Source organism: Folsomia candida, unplaced genomic scaffold (genome assembly GCF_002217175.1).
Source record: "Folsomia candida strain VU population unplaced genomic scaffold, ASM221717v1 Fcan01_Sc048, whole genome shotgun sequence".
Classification (NCBI taxonomy): domain Eukaryota; kingdom Metazoa; phylum Arthropoda; class Collembola; order Entomobryomorpha; family Isotomidae; genus Folsomia; species Folsomia candida.
This window is the reverse complement of record NW_019091240.1, coordinates 137,936-161,368: the sequence shown is the minus strand read 5'-3', so window position 1 is coordinate 161,368 and position 23,433 is coordinate 137,936. Positions and strand designations below refer to the sequence as shown.

At 42.6% G+C, this 23,433-nt stretch overlaps 1 protein-coding gene across 6 annotated transcripts in view; it reads left to right on the top strand.

Annotated features, from left to right (window-relative positions):
• The first annotated feature begins 610 nt into the window (after positions 1 to 610).
• LOC110861989 overlaps positions 611 to 23,433 on the top strand; it is a 51,843-nt gene continuing 29,020 nt past the window's right edge. For 3 of the 6 annotated variants that reach the window (XM_035845163.1, XM_035845164.1, XM_035845162.1), the window contains exons 1-3: positions 611 to 1,284; positions 2,705 to 2,835; positions 10,269 to 10,600. In XM_035845163.1, coding sequence (XP_035701056.1) covers positions 1,257 to 1,284; positions 2,705 to 2,835; positions 10,269 to 10,600 — 491 coding nt within the window. In that variant the 5' untranslated portion in view covers positions 611 to 1,256. Of the gene's footprint in view, positions 1,285 to 2,704; positions 2,836 to 9,103; positions 9,874 to 10,268; positions 10,601 to 15,923; positions 20,372 to 23,433 lie in introns of those variants that run through there. The other 3 variants (XM_035845166.1, XM_035845165.1, XM_035845167.1) reach the window with 3 other exon arrangements.

The window sequence follows — 23,433 nt, the reverse complement described above, 5'->3', positions numbered from 1 at the left end:
TCAGCAAATTTTCCAATCTCCAACTTGCCCTTTTCCGCAAAAATATAAATGACAATGAATGAATGAATGAATGAATGCATAAGCTGAGTGCATCATATATTTTCGTACCCCATGGATAAGCAGGACGACCAGGAGTGAGTATAACCTGGGGATAAAAGTCGTCCTCCTTTATTCACGGCATTGCATGATTAGCATTCAGCAGGATGTTTGCCTCGTCATGATCCAATTATGAGCCCAATTGAGAAATGAATGTTTCAATTGTGTAAAGTTTCGAGTTGGAGGGTCGGAGATTTGAAGAGTGAGATAACCTTTCACCCAGCAGCTTGAGGTGCTTTGGTTGATAATGATGATGATATTATTATTTGGGATGGATGAGAAACTGGTCCAATAAGTTAGGAGATTTTCTGAGAAGGGCGAGAGAAAGGCAGCAGTGGTGACTGGATGGAATTGGGTTTCTAGTGTGTGTGTGTGTAAGCCTGACTGACTTGGAGAAAGCTGGATGCGCAAGACATGGGAGAAAATGAATACGAGGGTAGCAGAGTCGGTGGAACTGGTGAGTTTTGGGAGCCAGGAGAAGCCTGAGATTCGCCGATTTAGGATCACATCAGCATCATATCACAAACAAGAGCAATGTTAGTCACTTTCCTCATCTCGCGAAAATCTGCTTTTCTCCCTCAACAGCCTCGACTTTCTCTCAGAGGAAACTTCTTCTTGGACGAAAGTAGTGCCAGCGAGAAGTGGAGAACGTGTGATGCTGCGGTTTTCTCCATGTAGAGAAACACTCAAAGTAAAAATAGAAAGTGGTAAGAAACCTGCACATAAAATTATTACCATTCTTCACGAATATCGTACTCGTAAAGTGGGGGCGGAACGGAGTCCCGGAGAAATTGACCATTTCGAATTTTTGTGACAAAGTGTAAAACATAGGAGAAGGCCGGGAAAGAGAGGGAAAGATTTGAGGAATTTTACGAAACCAGTTTACGACTTGTTCTTATATACATAGAACAAAGTGTGATTCTGTGTCGACTGAGTTCTTCCCTACGTGCGTACCTATCTACGAGTGAGAAGGGCCAAGTCATCATAAAGATGATGTGTAAGTAGTAGTAAAGCAGTTATACGCCTCTCATTAAAAGAGACGGTGAACAATAACTCGCCGCAGAGAAAAAAGAGAGAACAAGATTTCATTATTATTATTTCGGGTTCATTACTTCCGGGAAGAATTCAATTTCAACGCGAGTTGTTGCTCATGGAACAAGATGAAATTAAGCTGTTCCGCGTATCAAGGTAAGTCCAGCGCTGGGGTCGTAAACTTTGTTTTAATAATCAAATCAGAAAAGGACAAAAATATCACAAGAACAAGAATTGTCGTTACGTTAAATGTCTGCAGGCTCGAGGAGGTTTTCTGGATCAAAATAATATTTTCATTGTGGCAGAGTTGCATGCTATTACGTAACTGCATCCACAACTTTCCCCTTCAATTCGACCTTTTCTGCTTTCTAGGTTTTAAAATGGGGTTGTTTCGCTGCATCTCTCGAATCTTTGCATGTCATGACATTAAAACTGATGAATATTGCTTCCTTCTTTTTGTCGCTTTTCGTGTAAAACTTAATCATGCAGACTTGTGGGTTGGGTTTCTTCCAGAATTAGAAAAAAAACCTGTTAAAACTTCATTTGAGAAAGTCCCAACTTTCTCCAAGTTACCATTTCTACGTGCACTCTACATGTTTTTGTTTCCTTTCTCTGTGTAGTTCTCTGGAGAAAAGATGTTACAAGTATTATTTTACTTGTGCAACTGTTTATATTGATAGAATTTTCAACGGCATGCGAGGACATGCTGAACTCAATTATATTTATTGCTAGCTTTCGATCACATGCAGTAAATCTTTATTAGGTAAACAAAATTTGCATTGCGAAAATTTAAGAAAATTAACAGGCATTCGCATTTTGTAAGTTACATTATCATAAGTATTAGACAAGTATGATTTAGTAGATAAATTATTATTTTAGTACATATTTTTTTTAATTTATACTCGAGTGTATCACTTCTGGTGTGCAAAGCTGAAAAACAGTACTTGCACTGACGCTTGATCGACACCCTTCATAAAAACTTAATCAATCAATCAATAAATTAATGAAACTCACAAATACATATAACATAATCTGTTGAATCCTGTTTTGTCTGAAAGATTATTTCTAATCACAAACACTGCATTTATAACTTTTCAGCTTTCTCTAATGCATTTTTCACAGTAATTTAACCGGTTCAAACATGAATTCCATCTTTACATATGTAGCAATAAATCTGTAACAAATACCACAACATTCGTAATGAACATGGAAATAATCTTAAGATTGGTGGAACTTATCATATTCTTGGTTCACTGTATTTGCATAAGTTTGTTTTTTCATTGAAACATGTTTAATTAAAAGGGTTCTTCGTACCTCGAAGCGAGAAAATCTCCTTTACTGCTTAACTCACTCATTTCCACAATTTCTACGCTTAGTAAACTTTACGAAAATGTGAAACGCTTTTTAATATGAAATATAAAGCAGAAATAAATTGTTAACTCACGTTCATTGACCTCGATTTTTCATGGGTCATCTCATTTAGGCTGTCCATTATCTGTCCCAACTCGCCTCATTCATAAGTCTTTTACATAATAAAGAATTGATTTATGATTCCTCGTGTATTTCTTTATTTCAGCTGGGAGCTCGTCCTATGCTCAAAAGATTTTAAATAGTGGGGGAAGTGGTCATCCTCAAAATTACGGAGCAATCAGTTCCACAAATCCGACGGGGGATTCATCTCATGGGATTACAATGCCTACTTGGAACGTAAGCGCATCAAAAATAATAATATTTTCCTCATCCTGTTACCTCCTCGTTTTTACGACATGTCCAACTTTAGCCAAGAAAAGCGCTACATTCCTCCCCTTCGTATTCATTCACCACTGACTGCACTCTATACATCCGAATGTATGTGTATATCCATATGTAATAGGGGCGAGCAAGTTAAGAAGATGATGAGCTTGTGGAACCGAGTTGACAAATGGGTCGGAAAAACTGAGATGAAACACATTAGAGTGAAAGTTGTCGTTTTTTATGTCCACTTGCACTTTCTCAGAGTCCGTGCGGCAGTGGCTGCCACCCGGGAGAGTTTGCCGGAGACCTTTGCAGTTAGCCAGTTTCGGGGAAGATGACTCTTTCGGTGCGGCACAAAGTTGAAATAAACCCGAAAAGTCTCCTTCTCTCCTTTGTTCTCTCCTCTCCTTTCTCTCGTCGTAATGAGCGAACTGGATTTTGGGTTGACCAACTTGACGACGCATTTAAGCATTTATCCATTAAATACCGAGAAAATACGTTGTAATGCCCGTTTAAATATTTTATAACTCGTCATAAAAATTGGCCCGAAATTATATCGATCTTTGTCATAAATTAGCCCATTTCTGTCCACAGGTTGAAAGAATTTCCTTTTCATGTAAATCCGCGTCCGTTATTATCGTTCATACGAAAAGTTTTGTTGGACGTCAACTTGGGCGAAAAAAAGTAATCCTTTTTTTTCATGAGAAAATCAGTCCAAGGAAATAAAGCAATTTGATAAAAGAATGATACGATCGCATTTTCAAGGAGGCAAAGCAAATCCATTTCTGTCATGTTTGACTTCTTAATTCTGCAGACATCCTTGCCATAAATTAGAAAATAAATTGAAATGACTGAAGGAATGGGGATTTGGTGATCCGTAAATTTATAATTCCTTTTCCTCCTTTTACTCTTTGCACAGAATCAGCATTGCGTTCTCGTTAGATGATAATACCTCCGAAAAAACTTTTCCCTTTTCTTCTCGACTTTTGCAAAATTCAATTTTGGAAAGGTTTTGGTTTTACTGCAAGAATCATCTCGCTCACATGAATGCATGGCCTACTGCTCACTCACACCAAACCACCGGCGAACGAACCATCACTTCCAGACCACCATCGTCGTCATCATCCTCCTACTCCTGGAAAAAACGACGTAGAATCTCACACTCGGTGTTCCTCTCCCATTCTGATTCTTTTTATTCTCATTGATATTCCTGTGAGAACACTTTTTTCACTCGGAGAAGGAAACCAAAGGAGGAGGATGCCAACATTTTGGAGAAAAAGTCTCACCACGGAATCAGAATCATGTTGCCATGAATCTGGGTGGTTGGTGGTGGTCCTCTTCTATGCGTCGTAAGTAAAGTAGCCGGCCACTTGGTCGAGGTTCAGTTTCATCCTTCCTGTTACTTTTAAGTGTTGAGTTTAAGTCGGAGTGAGAGAGAGAAATAAAAATATCCATCGCACCGCATATAAAGGTTGCCAGAGTGGGTGAAAAGGATTGATTTTATGGGATGGGTTGCTTCCCCGTGTGATATATTGATTTCATGATTTTTGGATTTGTATCGATTCCTCCCTCCAAAGGTTGGTTTGTTAGGCGTCGTTTGTGTGATGATGATGATGATCTTCTTCTTCTTCCCCACCTAATTCCACTGACCCAGTAACCCTTATCTCTGGCAGTGTTGATGGGAGGCGTGCATGCAGATCTATCGCCAATGGAAAGATGGATTCGCGTTGAGCATGGAGATGTAGTTTTATCACGAAGAAAAGTTTTTCGCTTTCCTTCTGGCTGCTATTCAGACTCGGGGGAGATTTATGCCGGTAAATATTTATGTATGTTTAAAAGTCCGAGTGAAGTTAATCGTATGGGTTTTTGGAAGATGTACTTTATTGGGATTTTTTATTCGAAAAGTTTTGTGGTCATGTTTCAACTTGGGTTGAAACAGCGTTATGTATGTATAGTTCTTGTTGTCGTCGTCCGTCTTCCTGTCCATCATCCGTTTGCATACACACGGCTAAACTGGAATGCATGGGAATGTATGGATAAGCCTCAGTCAGTTTGGTGGGATTTGGACTCGACGGAGTTGTTGTTGTCGGAATACATGCTATCTTTGCAGTCATACGTATGTACATAGCTGCTCTCATTAAATGGATTCCTGCATGAATTCCACCACACTGTCCATGAGCCAGGGCTGTTGTGTTTCCGATGGGATCAGGACTATGTACTCGTCCTTATGTAAATGTGTCTGCATGTGCGTCCTATTTGTTAGGACATTCAATCATTCAGCAGCCTATTAGGGAGAGAGCATGACAGGGTCGGAGAAAACGTCTCATGCGCCACATTAACATATTTGTATCGTTACATTCCCATTACGTCACATTACTCCTGCAACATTGCTCGCTTCTCCAGTTTTAGGAACTAAATACTTGCTCTGTGTGAGATGATTGGGTTGAAAGTGTGCCGTACATCCGCTCATGATGATCTCGTGGTGAGTGAAAGTTTGAGTGGTGGAGGGAACTACTTGCTTGCATTATGTATGTTCACACTACACCGCCGCCGACTAAATCCCCTGTCACCCGATCAGAGATGCTCTTACTTATTGCTGTGCGTACTACTTGGTTGATATCGTATTATGGTGATTTAATGTGTTTGCAACAATGTGGGCTGGCTGGCTGGTCTTGGAGAGTTGACATGTCTTGGATGGCACAGCATTAAAAGGGCACTCAGCTCCTCATCCACAGTAAATAAATTACTGGCGGAAAATGCAGAGTGTCGATGTCGACGGGTAGCATTTTGTGGTGGGATCCTCCTCCCCGAGAAAGAAAGTGGTATCATCGTGACGCCGCTCCCGGCGAAAGTGAGTGAATGAGTGGAAGAATGTATTGGTGGGTGGTGGTGGTGCATATACGCGATGGGAATGCCAGCCAGCTATCTAGCGTTGGCAGCAGCATGGGCTTAATAGGTGAATTGGTTGGTTTGGTTGGTAGAGTCGGTGGGTTGGTTTTGGTTGGTTGGTTGGTTGAGAGACGAGGATATCCAGCATGTACTCACTCATTGGAGATGGAGGTCTGATCCCGGCAGGTTGGTGGGTTTGGTTGGTGGTTCATTGTTTAATGCGGCACATCTCGACCAAATACCTCCTCGGGTCCGTGTGGGACTGGGAATTTGTGAAAACAGAAGGAAGGACGGAAGGAAGGAAGGAAGAAGAGGCATAAGTACAAGACGGGGGGAGAGAGAGAAAGGTATAAATACATCCACGCTCATCGCCCTTCTTGCCCAGAAGAACACAAGACGGCACACTCACATTCATTTTCTCCACGGTGGTGCAAGGAGTCTCGACAAACCACCACCTCTCCCAGCACAGGCCTTCTCCCGTCTCCTCTCTCTATCTGATCTAACTAACCGAAATTTCCCGAGGTGCGGAAGAAGGAAACCTAACCAACCAACCCGGGTCAAAATTTTTCTCCCTCATTCCATGAACTCAACCAATTTCGGTTGGAGAAGAGAAAACACTTTCACTCTGCACGGTTTCCTTTCATGCTCTAATTTTTCGCTCGCCGAGTTTGCATTGTTTTGAGTGGAAAAGTGGTGCTGACTCGTGGGTACTTGTTTCCTCAGATAACTAAGTGCTGCTTATTCCTCCTCTTCGGGAGCAGGCAGGAAACGTGATCAAGTTAGAGGTGGACGAGATTGAGTCAAGAGCACAAGACCGGCCGTGGTGGTGGTGGTGGTGGTGGGGCGAGGGGTGGAGTGACTCTGAAAGTGAAAGCTACCAACTATTTGCTAAGAGATCAACACACATTAAGGAGAGCTTTGAGACTAAAGTGGCCACTTTTTTCTTCTCATTTCGACACTACATGTGCACTCCATTTGTCTTGTGCAGTATTTACGTACGTGGGGAGACGGCATATTGATTCTCATTCTGACTAGAGAGACAAGTGTGTGTGTGTGCATATGCATACGTATGCACACACGTGAGCAGAGAGTGGTCCACATTATGGAAAATTATCATGTTCCAGTCTTCCAAGACGAGCAAATGCAGTTGTTTTTATCATAATAATAAATCTGAGAAGAAACATATCGAAGGAGGAAACATGCGGTGAAAGTGTGTTTGAAAACTGTGTCGTCCCACAAAATTGCCTGAATTTCCAACATATCCGAAAATCTAAATTCTATTCGAGCCATTTTGAGCGACCAGGGAGACATTACATGGCTGTTCGTTGAGATTGAGTCTTGAAATCTGAGAATCAGAGTAGAACACAAAGTCTTTACCTGTGACTACGTACGTACGTACGCTCTTCCATGAAAGCGACCATTCTCATGCAACATTCCTCCTCCACGACATCATGAAGAAGATACTGCTGGATGAGGCCGTCATTCTTTCCTCTCATCAATAATTGTCCACCTCGACATTCTTCCATTCCTCCTTCTTCTTCTCCTTCTTCTTCTCCTCTTGCCTCGCAAAATCCAGGCGAAATGACATTATATCTCCTCCGACCATCTTGCATATCTGGGCCGATGGTGGGGTGATGGTCGTGTTGGATCTGATCTCTCCTCCCTGTCTGGTGAAATTGATCAGTTTAATGATTATCCTTCTCCCCGTCGGACCGGAATTATTCAATGCAGACCTGGATTTTATGGCTCTCCGTCGCCATCTCATCCAACACAAACCTTGACGCTAATCCTTCCTCTCCCTGGACATTATTTTATGTCCGTGTTGTTGTTGCTATTATAACCCTCGTCCTCGTCCTCGTCGTCATCGTCATCGTCGTCTCCTTCGCCGTAGTCCTTCCCATCATCACCGCCATACTTTTAATGTACTGCATTATACACTGCGCCTGCTACACCTTCTTGTTGACTGGATGGCCTGGCTGGGTTTCCCATTATTGTAGCAGTTTCGTGAGCTGGATAATGTTATTTTGAGAAAAAGTTTGCAATGTGACTGACTCACAATCAGTATCGATCTACCCCTCACAACGAAACCTTGCAAAATATGCTTCACACAGACATTTCTTAACAAGGAAGGAACCAAACTAACTTTTTTTTCTAAGTAAAGTAAATAATAATAAATTCAGTAATTTTATAGTCGAGAAGGAAAGTTGATGTGATTTTCACAATGTCGTCTGGTTTCGATCGAGCAAGACAACGGACGCGGTATCGATATTTGCCAGTCACCCTGAAACCGGCAAGTGGTCTAATTTGTTACAGTACTTCATAATATTTCATAATAGTGCTATGTAAATTGTTGAGCTCATTTGAATGAAATAGTACTATGTATGCATATGCATGTACGTACGTACGGTCTAAAAATGTACGAGAGGCCCGAATTTTTCGAGCAGATGAAGAACGCCTGATACGGAAAAGGTTGCGGATTAAGTATGCACATGAGAAATGGGTTATGAAAGGAAACGTGAATGTGCATGTGGGATGATGTATGCGTTTCGTACTGGAACCTCCACCTGCAGATCTCTCTCATTCATATTCGAGCAGTGTGAACTTTCACCAACTGCTTTCCACGCGGTGGCCAAGATGGCGATCACTTCACCGAATCCGAGATGCGATTTGGTCGAGTGGGGAAAGTTTTGTCTTCACGTGGAGAGCGAGTGAGAGGCGAGAGAAGAGAGCGAGGATGTTGAGACGAGACGACCAACTTTCCACTCCTTTGCATGGGGTAATTTTTAAGGGTTGGAAACCCAATGGGTCCAGATTTTCCGCAAAGCTTGTCATAACCCGTGCTCATTTAAGGTACCTTACGCAACAAATTAATAGCTCGTAATTCCCCCAGCACTTTTATAATCCAAGTCAGGATAACTTTTTGGTACTTATAATTGTTCTTATATAAGCATGTACATATCTCTCAGAAATGATGGCACGTAGGTTCCCCAGCGTCATCTTGCTTGTCCATTCACATAATCGCATTACACAGCCCTCTTTTATTTATCCCACTCCGTCCATGGCACCCATCCATCTCGAGGATGATAAACAATTATTTCGGAGTTGGTCCGAATTGTGTACGTGTGTGAGCTTGCCTACGTCCTCGTGTGCATATATGTGTTTTAAGAGGAGAGAAGACGCTGCGGCTGAAGAGGAGCGAGCTTCCGTGGCAGTTTTGTATATGGGGACGCTTGCGTGAGGATTGTGATGAGGATTTCTCGGAGATTTCTCCACGAAAAGAACGAAGGAGAGGAGAGGACGGGGAGGCGAAACTCGCTCCCGTAAACTGATTCTTCTTTCTCTCCTCTTGATAAACAGCACTTCATTCCTATCGCATCCACCACTAGACTTGGGTCACTCTCACTCGCACTCTGTCGCACACTTCATCCCCTCGCTCCAACCCTCACAACAATTGTCACCACCGTGTCGACGATTCTTCGTCGCCTCGCAATTTCCTCTCTCTCTCAGTTTGGGAGATGCAACCCTGGGCAAATTTGAGACCTTGGCTTCTTTCTCACCTTACGTGCAGAGTGAGCCTGCGATTGTGAATTCGTCGGAATAATCAAAAATGTGGACACGCATTTGTTAATCAAGGCAATTAATCGTAGAGTAATAATTTGCAATACGTACATACTTTTTGGTCCAATATAATCTGATGTGTGTGAATTGTGCAAACTTTTTACCGTGTGCATGATACTTTTGAGAAAATCTGGGTAACGATTTACATATGTGCAAAGTGTGAAGAGTTGGTGAAAGTAGTGAGTTACTCGTATTTGTAGGTGGACATAGTACTTAACATTTGTAAGACGGCTGTACTACATCGTTTGATAATAAGCATGTGTCTAGTCGAATCTTTTGATTAGATTGAGCGAGGCTGGAGACTGGGGAAAATTAGCATAGGCCTGAACTTTGGTGCCCAGTTCACTTGTGAGATCCATCACGGCGTTTCAATTACCAAGACGGATTTTTCGTAAGCGACCTCGAAAGGTGGTGTTGGAGCCACCGCAGCCAATGAGCACAGTATGGACGGTGGCTGACGATGTGAACTATTTAAGCTTGGGTTACACTGCCCCCGCTCCTGAAGTAAGAATTATCTCTCATCCTCTGAAGAAGAAGTGGTCCTCAAATCCTTTCCGCCCTCCTTTCTTTCCTCACAATGACTGAGAATAGGTTCTCCTTTTGTTAAAAGCAGTGATGGTGCGGCATGTGGAATGAATGCGAATTTATCCGTACACACACGGCAGTGGAGAAAGCGGTGGTGTGGTCCGTATGTATGTATGGTCGCTGTGTGGTGGTGTCCGACGTGGTGATGCCCATTCCATGTCATGTCAGCCCCTCGTAAAAGTGAATATTTGCCATCATCGCATGCAATACCACCACCACGACGACTAACATGGCATCACTAGCAGTTTACTTTAGTTTTTTTTCACCCACGGCCATTACTTTTACCCGTGTTTGACCAGTCTATTTTTTCACAGGTGGAGGAGATAGAAGGAAAATGCTCCCCGAACGAGACAGAATTCGGGGCGGAAGTGTCGTACCAGGGGGAGCAGCAGCAGCAGCAGGGTGGCAGTGGTTCTACTGGTGGCAGTGGTAATGTGGCCAGCAGTAGTCGACCCTCTGTCGATGGCGGTGGAGCTGGTGGTGTTGTTCTCGGTCGTGGCGAATCTTCCAGACGGACATCCTCCTCCTTGTCGCACCACTCGGCCGATGGGCATCCAGACCTTGGCGGCAAACAAAGCGACTCCACGAGCATTTCTAAGGCCGCGGCCACCTCGTCCTGCTCACCCTCTGAGAGTCCGGCTCATCGGTAAACGAACCACAGTTTCTCACTCTTTGTCTCACTCGTATTTTCTATTCTTGCATTCCTAGTGGTGGTGTGATATAATTACCCTTTTAACGCTTCGTCCTTTCAGAGGTCCCAATATTAATAAGATTAATAATTAATACCGTAAAATGTATTTACTCTTCGTCTTCCTCCGTGTAGATCGTACATTTAAGCATTGTCATTACTTATTTAGTGTAGATCTAACTAATTACTTAATTACTATGTGTGTAACAATACATGTAAATGTCCTTGTGCTCCGTACATTTATACTAACTGCCGAAATTTGCAAGTCCAAAAAAAACAGGGTTGCGACGACCCAGCCCTGTTACGCAGGTCGCTGCACACAAATCCAAATACCACACCCTAAAATAGGGCATGACTAATAACACAATAATCTACTTACTTACATACCAACTCGTCCAATGACAACGATCACACATGCATATGCATAATGGACTTCTGTAGGCACGTCCTTATCTCATCAGTGCATATGTAAATATTCAATTTTACATGACGTCGTAGAAAGAAACCTCTCTCATCTCGAGCACCAGAATTGCCTGTTTCCTTCCATCAACATACGAACCTACGTACGGCCGAAGGAACGTATTAAACTTATTGCGTTGAGTGAATTACATTTATTATTATTGGGTTTGACTCTGTGAGACGATCGAGCCCAGCGTCTAAAAATAATATTGTGAATCATACACGTTTCCTCCTTCCGCTTCTTTCTCACTCGGGCAAACTTGCTGTTATTCAATTTATACAAATGAATGAATGGAAAGGGCTGTCCGACCCGAGAGTAAGCAAGAGGAGAAAGTTGTCCGTGAGCAATAAATAAATGTGGTCGGAGCAAGGATTTCGCCTGTCTCTCTCCCTCTCGAGACGTGTCCAAATAATCCGAACACAAATTCAAACTTTTTTTTAAACTTTGCCATGTTTCGTAACCACACAACTTTCCATTCACACGCGAAATGTGAAAGGTGACAGGATTGAATGTTGGGACAATTTCCGAGGAAGGAAAAATTCCCAGCCCTGCTAAATATTCACTTGGCTTAAATGCGGTGGTGGTGGTGGGAAAGTTTGCTTGGGTGGAAATGAGAAGCAATTGTTTTCCAGGTATGTATTTCTCCTATTCATAATTAGCATGATTTGAGCGGATATCGATCCCTCCGCTTGGAGTCAGGTCACAAAGTAATTACGACACAAACGAAACTCACACCCAACTAAATGTATGAGTTGTATGTGTGTGTATGCGTGTGTTAAAGTTTTCTTAGCCGTTGTCATCGTCGTCGTCTCGTCTGGTCTGGTCTTTGCTCTGCCTGCTTTTGACACCCAATTTATAGCCGCACAAACCCATTTTCATCCTTTTCTCCCAATAATAATGTCATCAATCCCTCCGAAGAACTTGCACAATGCTCTCCAGCCCGTCTTCACACCTGACTTGATGAAAAGACGAAATCTAGCAGGACTCGATAATTACGAAACTTTTGGCTCGGCCTAACTAAGTCTCTTATCTGATCAGCCAGCCATTTCCCAGGCAGCCCCCCACTTTCTAAATAATCGCTACATGGACTCCTCAGTCCGAGTGCAACAGAAGCCTAACTTTCTCTTGTTATTAAGTTATTGCTCCTGGCAGAGGAACAAGGCGAGGTGATTACTGGAAGGAGAACAGTTTGGATCACATGCTCCGTCAGGAGTCGTGGTCATTTTTAAGCACGATCTATTTCTTGGACTTTCTAAACTTTCAACAAGTCCTCCAATCCAAAGTAGTTAACACTTATTGCTGGGAAGCTAATCTGATTTGTGAAACTTATCTGGGTCAGATTTGTTTGGATAAGACTGCGCGTCCTGCTGAACTCCATGTCTGACTGACTGAGCATGCAGTGGTGGCTGAGTAAATTAAGTGTGGGGAGAGTAGGCCAACTAAAATTCTGGAGAATAATAATCATCCGAGAATCATGACTCTGAAAAGGACGAGGACCCAGCTTGATGAGGGAGTTGGAGAAAACAGAAAAGAGACGAAAAGGAGTGACTCTCTCTCTCTCTCTTTCTGAGTGAAAAGTAATGATGAAGAGAGAAAGCATCATCTCGCAAAACAGTAGAACCACCACATTCATTAAACCTCTCCCTTCATGTTCTCGCTGTCTCTCTGCTGCAACTAATAAGCAGTTGACACGGGGTTTGTGAAGTGAGCTCCGACTCAAGTAATCCAATTGATTCCATCATGGCACAATTCTCTGTATCCAATCTACCCATCCATCAGACCGATTTCATCCTCTCTTGTCTCAGATCTGAGTGCATGCCAAATCTGTAAATGTATAGAGAGCTTTGTGCGAAATAAGTTTTCAGACAGACGTGATGGACACGAGGATAGAAATACAAGTCCGATCAATATATTCCGCCAGACAGAGGAGCATAACCGACCGACCAGTAATGATGACCAGATAATAATACAATTGCAAGAATTGGGATCGTTATTTCATTACTTTTTCAAGAAAGAGAGGGAAAAAACAAATATAATTATGAGAGGAAATAATTACACGGTAGTTATTTCCTCCATTGGTGGATTTGTTTGAATTCTTCCTCTCTCTCTGCCCCTTCCTATCTCTCTCTCTCGTTATGATGAAAGTCTCCTAATGCACGATTGACACGAGATGTTTGCAACCCAAGCTATTAATATTACATGGAACGGTACGACCGTCAGCAGTGTGGCATTAACAAGCATCGAGCGAGTATTCATCGTCATCAGACTTGGACGAGATCATACCTGATAAGATAATAGGCATGATAACATCCATCACCCAATACATACTCTCTCTCTCCCAAATAATGAGGAGATTCCCCTTGTCCAAATAAAATCTGTCGGTAATGAGATTTTTTGCGGTCAGTTTTCCCTCCTTCTCTCCCCCGGGCGGAGAAATGGTGGAAGATAAGCCACACATTTTTTATTTACGACCCCGTAATTGGTCCGGGTATAAATGACTAATTTATTTATACGTTACTACGCTGACATTTCCTCTCCCATTGTGGAGAACTGGGTGGGCAGTAGGCATGCATACCTGGAGGCCTGCTCCCGTGACAAAACAAATTTGTACGTACGGAGGAAGGAGCAGGACAAGAGACAATAATAAACCGGGTCTGGTTTATTATTCATATATCTTTATGTTCCCTAGTAGCAGACGACTCGTTATCTTGTCACTCGTCAAACAAAACCGAAATTATTATTGGTCTGGTTTTTCGAAGCATATAATTTGAAAGGGAATTCCTACTTGATGACCAACCAAAAATATGCATGCACAGACATGTCGAATATCTATCATCCAACAAGGGTAGGAGCACGGACTGCTTTGTTTACCTAATTTATAACTTTCATAATAGAGTGAGACTGCGAGTTATCCAATTTCCTCTGATCAAACTGCACTTAAAAGTGCTGATGATGACGACGGTGATAATGGCGAGAGTGGGGTGAAAGAGAATGACAACTCTTGAGCCTCTGCCGCTGTTTTATCCTTCCTCCTCCTTTCCAATATACCAGTCATTCATCCGCACCCAGAAGTGTCCCCTGCTTCTCCTCGTTCGTGAGGAGTTGCGTTGGCATAAATTCTTCTTTCACTTTGTGCAAACATCATTTCATTCAAGTGGTCCGTTGCGGAATTTGGTCGGGTATGTATCACATGTATCGTGACATAATGGGAAATTTGGAGGCAGATATGATAGGAAATAACAGCTTTTAAGTGGGTCGTACGACGTACTCGATGCATTATGAAGAAGTGAGTGTCGTTCCATATCTCGTCTCTTTCCCCTCCTTCATTACGGCCTTGTCAATATTCTACCCTGCTGTCCAATGACGAGTGTGGCAGGCAAGTCGCTCCGCATTAGTGCGTACGTGCTAATGACATTCTTCTCTCAGCCCGAACAAAAAAAACAGAGTAATGTGACTCAAGTATCTAATGTTTAATTAAGAAGAGATGCCCCTCCTTCAACTCATGTAACCAAGCGAGGCGTAATGGAATAATGACGCTTATCTAATGATAAGGCCCAATTTTGGGGAAAGTTGGCGGAAATGAGGTTGCCCTAGGGTGCCGTGAAGTGGAGATGGATAGGCTTCGTGCTGGTGAGGCGAGCCACGTTCCTTATTCATCCGCCTTGTCGGAGGTGGTGGGTGGAGAGGCAGGTAAACCAACCTTATCTTTACCTGGATCTGGTGAGAGTGAGTGAGATTGACACCAATCATGGAGTAGATGATTGCAAAAGAAGGGGTTGAGAAAATCACATTAGTGCTCGAGACGAGGAGAGAGAATGAGACGACCAGGCCCATCCAAATCTTGGGCTGGAGGCAGCCAGAGAATAAGAATGATGAGATTCCATCAACAAGTTTAACCAACACGTATTTACGGACAAACCCATAAGTTGGATTGGATGTGACTTGGATGTCGTGCATCCAAGCGGACTTTTTACCTACACACGTCCTGCCTCGTACGTACCGAAAAATCGCACCGTGGAACATACATCACCTCTTTTGTGGTCCTCCATCTCTCCTTTCAATGAGATTATGATAATGGGCCCCACTTTCTCCTCGCGAAACATACACAGCCACACACGGGGAGAAATTTGAAATGAGAGAGAGAGTGATAATAATAAACGTAATAATGTGGAGAACAACAGGGAAGGAGGGGGGAGAAAGCGTAATAAAAATTCGAGTCACAATTTCCAACTGTACACAAGGGAAAGCTCCAACAGTATTTTTTCCTCGAGGTTGAGACTTGAACCACTTCTTTCGTGGTTTCCTTAAATTTGGTTCAGTCTGGTTTCATGCGGAGAGAGAAAAAGAATGGGAGAAAAACTCTCTATAGGTCGAGATTACAATGCAATTTCCAATCGGAAGAGTCAAGAAGGAAGCGAAAAAAGCTGGAATGACTCGGTAAATGTTTGCTTTCTCCGTCTGCGAAAAGATTATTTGAGCCCAGAGAGAGAGAGAGGCGAGCAAATGAAGGAACGTGAGAAAGGGTGAGATATTTTGCGAGATTTCAAATTTCTGGGCCACAAAGGCCTCTCTGTTTCGTGGGGGAGGATTTCATTGATTTTAAACCGAGGCGGAGAGATTGCGTGATGACGGGTCAAGAGAAAGCAGAAGAAGTACATAAGCAGATGAGGAGCGGTGGTTACTGTGAAAAAGGGCGAGATAGATGAAGGTCGAGTGGTGGGTATGGATGGATGGACAGAGGTTCCAACAACATGACCACGATGATCACCGCAGGCAGGGTTAGAGCAGCAGCAGCAGAATTGCATGAGAAGAGCGGTATTAAACCCAAACTCGACCAGAAGCCACGGATTGCGTAACAGCTTTTCGCCCGTGTCGTCTTCTTCTTCTTCTCCTCTGCCACACCACCCGCCCGAAAAGATTGGGCAGGCAGGAAGGAAGGCATGGATGGATGAAAGTGAGTTTTTTGTGCAATTTCTCCATCCTTCGTCATTCCTGGACTGTTGGCTGCTTGGTTGGTTGACTGACCGTTGTCTGGCTGGATTCGAGAGAGTTACATTACATTACGGCCGAAATAACTTTGATGCAGCTAGTCAGCTAGAACGCGAGTCAAGGGTGCCCACCTCGCTGAGCACGGTGATGGCATTATAGATTTCGGCCTTCCTTCTCCTCCTCCTCACTACTTAATTAATTCGGGAACAAGGATTGCACGACATAAAAATCCAGACTCAATGTTATCCCGTTATTTGGCCGGATCAAGTTTACGACTTCCGGGAATTTATTGTCGTAAAATATCTGAAAAATGTGTGGTGCGAATTTCAATCGGTGGCATTACTGGAGATACGATTTACTGCTGGGGTGACATTAGTTTTCACGCATTTTTTTGTACTATGTATCTACATAATAAATATGTGAGTCCTCGTTTTTCAAGCTTCAGGCAGATCTCATTTTATCCGTGGAAGTAGAAACAGTTGGGAAACAAGCCTTGAAAAACAAAGTTACGCCAATCATGAAAACAACCCGATTATGAATAACATATCCCCCGAGAAAGAGGAGTAGTGGGCTCTCTTTGTCATATTTCTCAGGCTTACTCCAGATTATAATCACTTTTCAAGCAACATTTGTTTCATCCAGGGAGTTGTCGATGGCACGGAGAAAGAGAGAACGAGCCAGTGCCCCTATTTATCCCTAATCCGCAGAGACTAGATTCCCCGAAAATCTCGACCCTTAGATCTGTGCACGTTGAAAGTGGCCCTGTTCGAGACCCGTTGAACAAATACACGCGAATTTTCATTTCCTTTTATCACACTCTCCTCATCAAATAAAGTTTATGAGGCGGTCGCTCCAAGGAGGGACGTATAAGTCCGTATTCGCACAAGTACAAGATCCACGGCGTGTAGGTTTCGCTAGATAAAGAGTTGTTGCAGCTGAGCTCCTGCTTGTGGGTGATCATGGCCTGCTGGAGAATTATCTGCCTCCGCAGCCTCGTGCAGAAAGTAGGGAACCACCACACGACCCGGACGGATAAGACAACCAACAAGGCGTGGTGGGCATGTGATTCATTCTCGTGCGAAATATATGTTGGTCAGTTTCGTGTTGTGGTTTTAATGGGACGACACAACCAACCAAACGACTCATCTTGTACATGCTTTTTCCTAATACTTTCACCAAATGAGAGCCTGGCTGTAATGTGTGGGTTCCAAGAGCTGGCCATGGTGTACGAGTAGTACGAGTCGACCTGCTTGTCTGCCTGTGGTTGGTTGGTTTAGTGTTGCCAAATCGTGTCATAAAATAAAAATAAAAGAGCTCCAGTCTCATTCTCTCCAAATCTAATTACTGCAAAGACCGTCGTGTCCCCTTCCACGGAAGCAGCGCGGCTTTAAAGAGGAGGAGAAGCCCGCACAAAATGCTTTCACTTTTATTTAAGTTTTTCACCCTTGTTTCGTCCGTATCTTGCAGTGGCAGCCATAAGTAGCGGATTCATTGCTGGGTTGGTTAGTTGGCTGGCCGTGGGTATAGGGAAACATGTATATTGCCGAGTGTGAGTGAGTCAGGGCATGGTGAACTGTCAACTCGTAAACACTTAAGTTGTAACATTTGGCACTTGTTTCGCCCTTTGATCTCCAAACCACATCACTCTCCATGCTCATTTGCTCACGTTCATCATCTCTCCGTCGTCGAGGATGCTTGCTCAACCAGCTCAACTCTTCCTTCATCTTCACTTCATTTAACGCTCGTGTTTGCTCCGTGTGTGGGAATGTTTGCGAATTGTGTCCTCTCATTCTCTCACTTTATTGTGTGAGCAAATCCAAAAAGTGAGTTAATCATTTCGTCCTCCAAGGACACACACATTCCTTGCCGCCAACACTTTCTCTTCAAAGCAGGAGTTTAAACTAAAAGGAAAAAGGACTCAAGCATGAGAAGCGAGTCAAAGATTGCCAAAGGAGAGCGTTGCATAAGACTGCGTGGGTTGAATTTTGACAATATGGCCCAATTTCCCCAAGGGGAGTGAGCCCTGAGTAAATAAATTGGAATACAATTTCGATAATGAGTTTGCCCCGTTTCTAATATCTCGCCAGAAATAAGTTTCTCAGAAATTTTGACCCATTTCTAAAGCAGCTTTATGTATGTAGAACGGGATTTTTGCACTGATCTCGAGAACCCTTGAAGGAGTTGCAAAGCTATTAAATCGACTCTATGCTGTTAGCAATTCGTATTCATGCTCTACTCCACTGTCATCAAATACTCATTAGCTCGTTCAAAATTAGCAGCCAACAAGCCCGTATTTATTTTAAGTTTTTCTTATCTCCGCTCCAGGCAAATTAGGCGGTTTGGTTTTTAGGATTTGTGAAAGTTAATTTGCAATTCTACGGGGATCTCTATGATTAGAGAGAGAGAGAGAGAGAGGAAAAAATCTTGGGAAGGATCACGACTTGGAAGATAATATCTCATCATTACCATACCAGAAGCTCGTCGAGACGAATTCCAGCTAAAGGTCGTCGCTATGTGCCTTCAGCGCCACCCTCTCGGCGCGTCCATGTCTGTGTTAAACTCATTAAAATAAATGAGATTGGCTCGACGAGCGAAGGAGCAGCATGGCGATGGTGTTTAATTTGCTGCTTCTTCTATTAATTACTTTTTCATCCCATTGTATGCATCAATACCCGTTCATCAGACCAAGCGGGCTTCCCATACACCACGGGGCTCAACCCATGACCTCCTCCTCCTCGTCCCATCCCTAATCTTTCCTAAATCTGTCGCAATTTCGCCCTGAAAGGAAAAAAACAGGAGGGTTGTATTGGTTGTGAAGAATACAAAACTAAACGTCCCTGGAATTTTTGCCGCTGGTTTGTTTGCCAAAATGAGGATAAGAATTGGGAAGGAGAAAAAATCTTTCGTGGACTCCACGAAATATGTGGAACTCTGTGCCAAGACCAATCTTTCTTCACATCAGATTTTGCATAGCTCTTTAGGCTTTGGGTGGTGGGAAAGTGCTCACGAAGGAGTCCGGGAGCCTACTTTCTCTTCTCTGGAAGGTTTTGCAAGATTGGAGGAGAGTGATATTTGTGGCAACTGGAGTGGAAAACAGCACCACTGCCACCACTTATTCCCCTTAAAAGATGATGATGCGATGGTAAGGATTCTGGTTCTCTGGAAGAGAGAGAGAGGAGTAGGAAACATGAAGAAATAACATTTCAACAAGCCACAGCCACACTGGCAAATGTTTTGTCTTTTCCTCCACTATTGCCAACAACACAAAACAATTTTACGTGTATGCATTGTGTCGGGGAAGGCAGATCTTTTTGCAAACTCACCCACCAGCTACATTTCCTCTCGCGAATTTACTCACTTTAAGTAATGCCACATAGTTGGACGAGATAAAAGCTTCTCTACGTTAGCGAATAATAATAACTTGCACCACCACCAGAACAACAACATCAATAGGAATTCATTACATGTGCAGTCATTACACGCACACAAGAGGAATGCACACTCACACTCGGTAGGGCAGAAGATGAACAAGGAAAATAAGACCATTTTCTCAAAACCATTTGTCAGCCCTACCACTATTTAAGCAATCGTGTAGCGAAATGGGACCTGGACGTGATCAAGTGGAGGATTAATTGCGATGCTCATCAAACTGTCAAAATTCATTGTGCATCGTCAGCCCGTGTTTCAGGGAGGAGGAGGAGCAGAAACCAGCGTCGCGTTGTCGTCAAGTACCTATTTACAATGTCCGTATATATATTGTTGTGTGTATATTTACCGTTATTTATTTACCATTGAGTATATCCAGCGTAGAGTAAGTTATTAGCTTTCACTTCTAGGAGACCAACAGTAGTTTAGTGACAGCCGATATTTTTTACGTTAAATTGTACAGTAAAAGCTCGTCGTCGCTGTTGGACTGACTGCGAATAACTGATTGATGAAGTTGAGTTGATTGGTTTTTTGGATGGTCGTGTAGCCATGCACTACATGAAATGAAGGAGGATGATGAAGCGTGTGAGTATGTGTTTGAGTGTGAGTTCTTATGTGTGTATATAAAAAGCCATATGGAAGTCTGAAATTTTTTAACGACGGATTTTCTGTTTTTTGTCATTTTGTGATTGAAACACAAAAGCTTTTGTAAGGTTTTTGTTGGTGGAAGAAGGTTTTTTGGATTTCAGACTGTCAGAGCATAGCAGATCTAGATCGAAAAGTGTGGGTGAACAACAATGGACGAATCTGAGAGCAGTCTTAGCTTGGTACGGTCGACTTAGACGGATCAAGAGGTATATCAGCTAACTTTTATTGTAATCCCTCACTCTCCCCCAGAATTTAACAAACAGCCGCAGCAGAGAACTATTAACTGACACATTTTGCAATTTTTGTAACATTCCTCTCTCCAAAAACTACCCTTTTTGTGCTTTTGGAGTTTCAAAGTACTTTCGTCCTACGACTTGTGATGGATTGAGGCTGGGTTGGGTTGCATCCCGTCGGAAAGAGAAAAATGTACGACTTGTTGTCGGCTTGCGTTCCTTGAATCTGGAAGCAGACGAGAAATAAATACTCATAATGGATCATAGCAAAGATTATGATTAGCTATGCCCATAACCCACTCGACTACATTCTTAATATACAGGAGGAAAATTATGATGATGATGGTGACTAGTTGCCTGGTTTAGCAAACCTCATTTCACCGCCATTTCCGTAAAATGACAATTTTTATTCATGCAAACCTCCACATTTGTTACTCTCGCAAACATTTTACGACGGGGAAACTATGGCAGATTTTATTGTCACTGAAAAAAGTCGGCAAGAAAATGGAGACAATTATGAATGGACAAGTTTTCTCTTCATTCTCTTGCCCTTTATTTGGCGACTGTAGTGGATGAAGTTGAGCAGGCTTCCAATTCCCTACACCCAGTTAAATGCAAAAATGTGATAGTCCAGGGTCCCTACTAAGTCCTCCAAGTCTTCTCACACACCGCAAATTATGTCAATAATTTCAAAACTTGACCACACTTTGCAATGGAGAAGCACAAAGTTTTATTACGACTACCGGTTCAAAGTTTTAATGTTGCTGGTACAAATGGTAGATTGCTTCTGAGGTTTTATGCATTCAAACATACAAATATAAGTACACGGTTGTAGTCCCAAAAACTGCCTGACCAATCACGAACAAGGGTCAAAAAGGTTCACTTATACAAATAAACTCACTTAAAATAATCTTAAAACTACAAATTAACTCCAGACTTTCTGGCACGTTGACTGAAAAATCGAACTGACTACAACATGGACTGAATACCGCATAAAACTTGACAAAATGAGACAAAATTGCATACTCGAACTTAAGATTAAAACTTACATACTACACACGTTAAAATGAGACAATGCTCTCAACCTTCAAATTAAACTAAAAATGATAAAATAAGCATAATACAAAATTAAAATTATTCTGTCGGCGACAGCGACCATGTACGTACTAATGGCGTGGAATGCAAGGCGACGCTGTTCACCGGGACATGACGTCCAACCAGGGCGACTGGATGCACGTAACCCAACACCAATCCAACAATTCCACCACATTTACCGTATTGTATTCTTACTACTTGGCCTGTTGTGAAAGGGAGAGAGGAGATATTTTTTCATGGTTTCATGGGATGAGGCAAACCGCATGGGCTTTTATTATGGGCCACCCCGCAGCGCCTATTTTGGCATCTAAATACACCAATTGTCCGACTTTGTCCAATATTTTTGAAGCAAAGGCTATGAACCAAATTACGACCAGATTTAGAGCTAGATTTCAGCAGTAAAGAATCCAACCAGCTTTACAAAGTTGTCACAAATTTGATTATGTATTTTGAGCCAGAGTGGAAGGAAATGGTCAGAAATATTAGGACCGAGCAGTGAAAGTGTGCCCATAAAAGGAGACAAGTTCATGATAAGGCTGCATTTATTGCAAGAATAATGACCACCCAGCCAAGTTGAGTTAGTGGGTGAACTCGCAAATGGGAATATTATATTCAACCAGCCACTCACCCATGCACTTTCTCCATCACTTTCTCCCCTCCCAGCCAGTACATTTCGCCGCTCCCATTCGGCTGGTAAAATTCTCTATGTTTCAATTAATCAGACTCATCCAACCGTTATCATTAAGAAGAAGAAAGTATGGTCTTCTTCTTCTTCTTTGAAATGGGAGACGAAACCCTGACCCAGATGAGTGCATATTTAATAAGTTATTTTAGCTCTTCCTCCCCGAATAATGCAGACGATAAGTTTCTCCAGCAACTTGAGCCGAGTCAATTAAAATTTTTGTTTAGTTGATTAAAAAGAGGAGACGACGGCCGGCTTTGTCTCCTCGCTTGGTTCGTCATTCTCTTCTCGTAAGTAAATTAGGGACCCACCCCTTTTCCTAATTTATTTACTCTCGCATCGTCCCACCCACCACTTTGCCAAGTATAAACCTAACTTAGTTAACGCATTGGTGAAAGTTGGCTTTGTCCCTTCATGGTTCGTTGGCCAGTGAGTGTACGGACGTATTTGGATTGTTCCACAAAGCCTGAGTATTGGCGACACTGATGAATAATGAAACGATATCTCCTCCCTTTTCTCATCAGGCCAAAAAAAACAATAAGTTTGCACTTTTTAAACGAAAGAAAGATTCAGTCCTATACATTTTTTATAATCATTTTCCTCTCTCCACGTCGTACAGAAACAAGCCTTTGCCCAAGTGTCGAGTCAGTAATGTACCTTAAAAATTATGCATATTCTGCAGTGTGCAAATAACATTTGTATTTTGTACCCCTGGATTTTGTGGTTTTTGTATATGCGTGACCCTGTTTTGAATTTTTCCCCCACAGCCGTACCACCACCACCTCAAACATTCATCTCTTGTAGCCATTTTTGTCCCCGTTATTATTCACCACTTGTGATCGAACCTCCTCTGTTCTGTCCGTGTCTCTGAATGAGTGACTGGCTGAGTTTTTCCGTCTCAGTGTAAAAAGCAGATACGGACACGCTGAAGGAAAAAAACGAAAAAAAATCCAACTACAAAGAAACATTGGATAACTGGATATCTTTTAACGCTACTAATGCTTGCTCATACTTTGTACGTAGATAATAGATACATAGATGATAAGCCCAGACTAATAATACCTTTACATATGAGTAATGTCCATGCACTTGACGTGTCATCCGCGCGGTGACGACGAATACGGACGGAGATTTGTTCACTAGCTTATTCGCAGTAATAATCCCTTGCAAAGAATTCGTTTGTCAGCTTAATCCTCTAAATGTTCTCCCCAAATTTGCAATGCACCTGATGCTCATCTGCACGAATACTGTCGTCTCT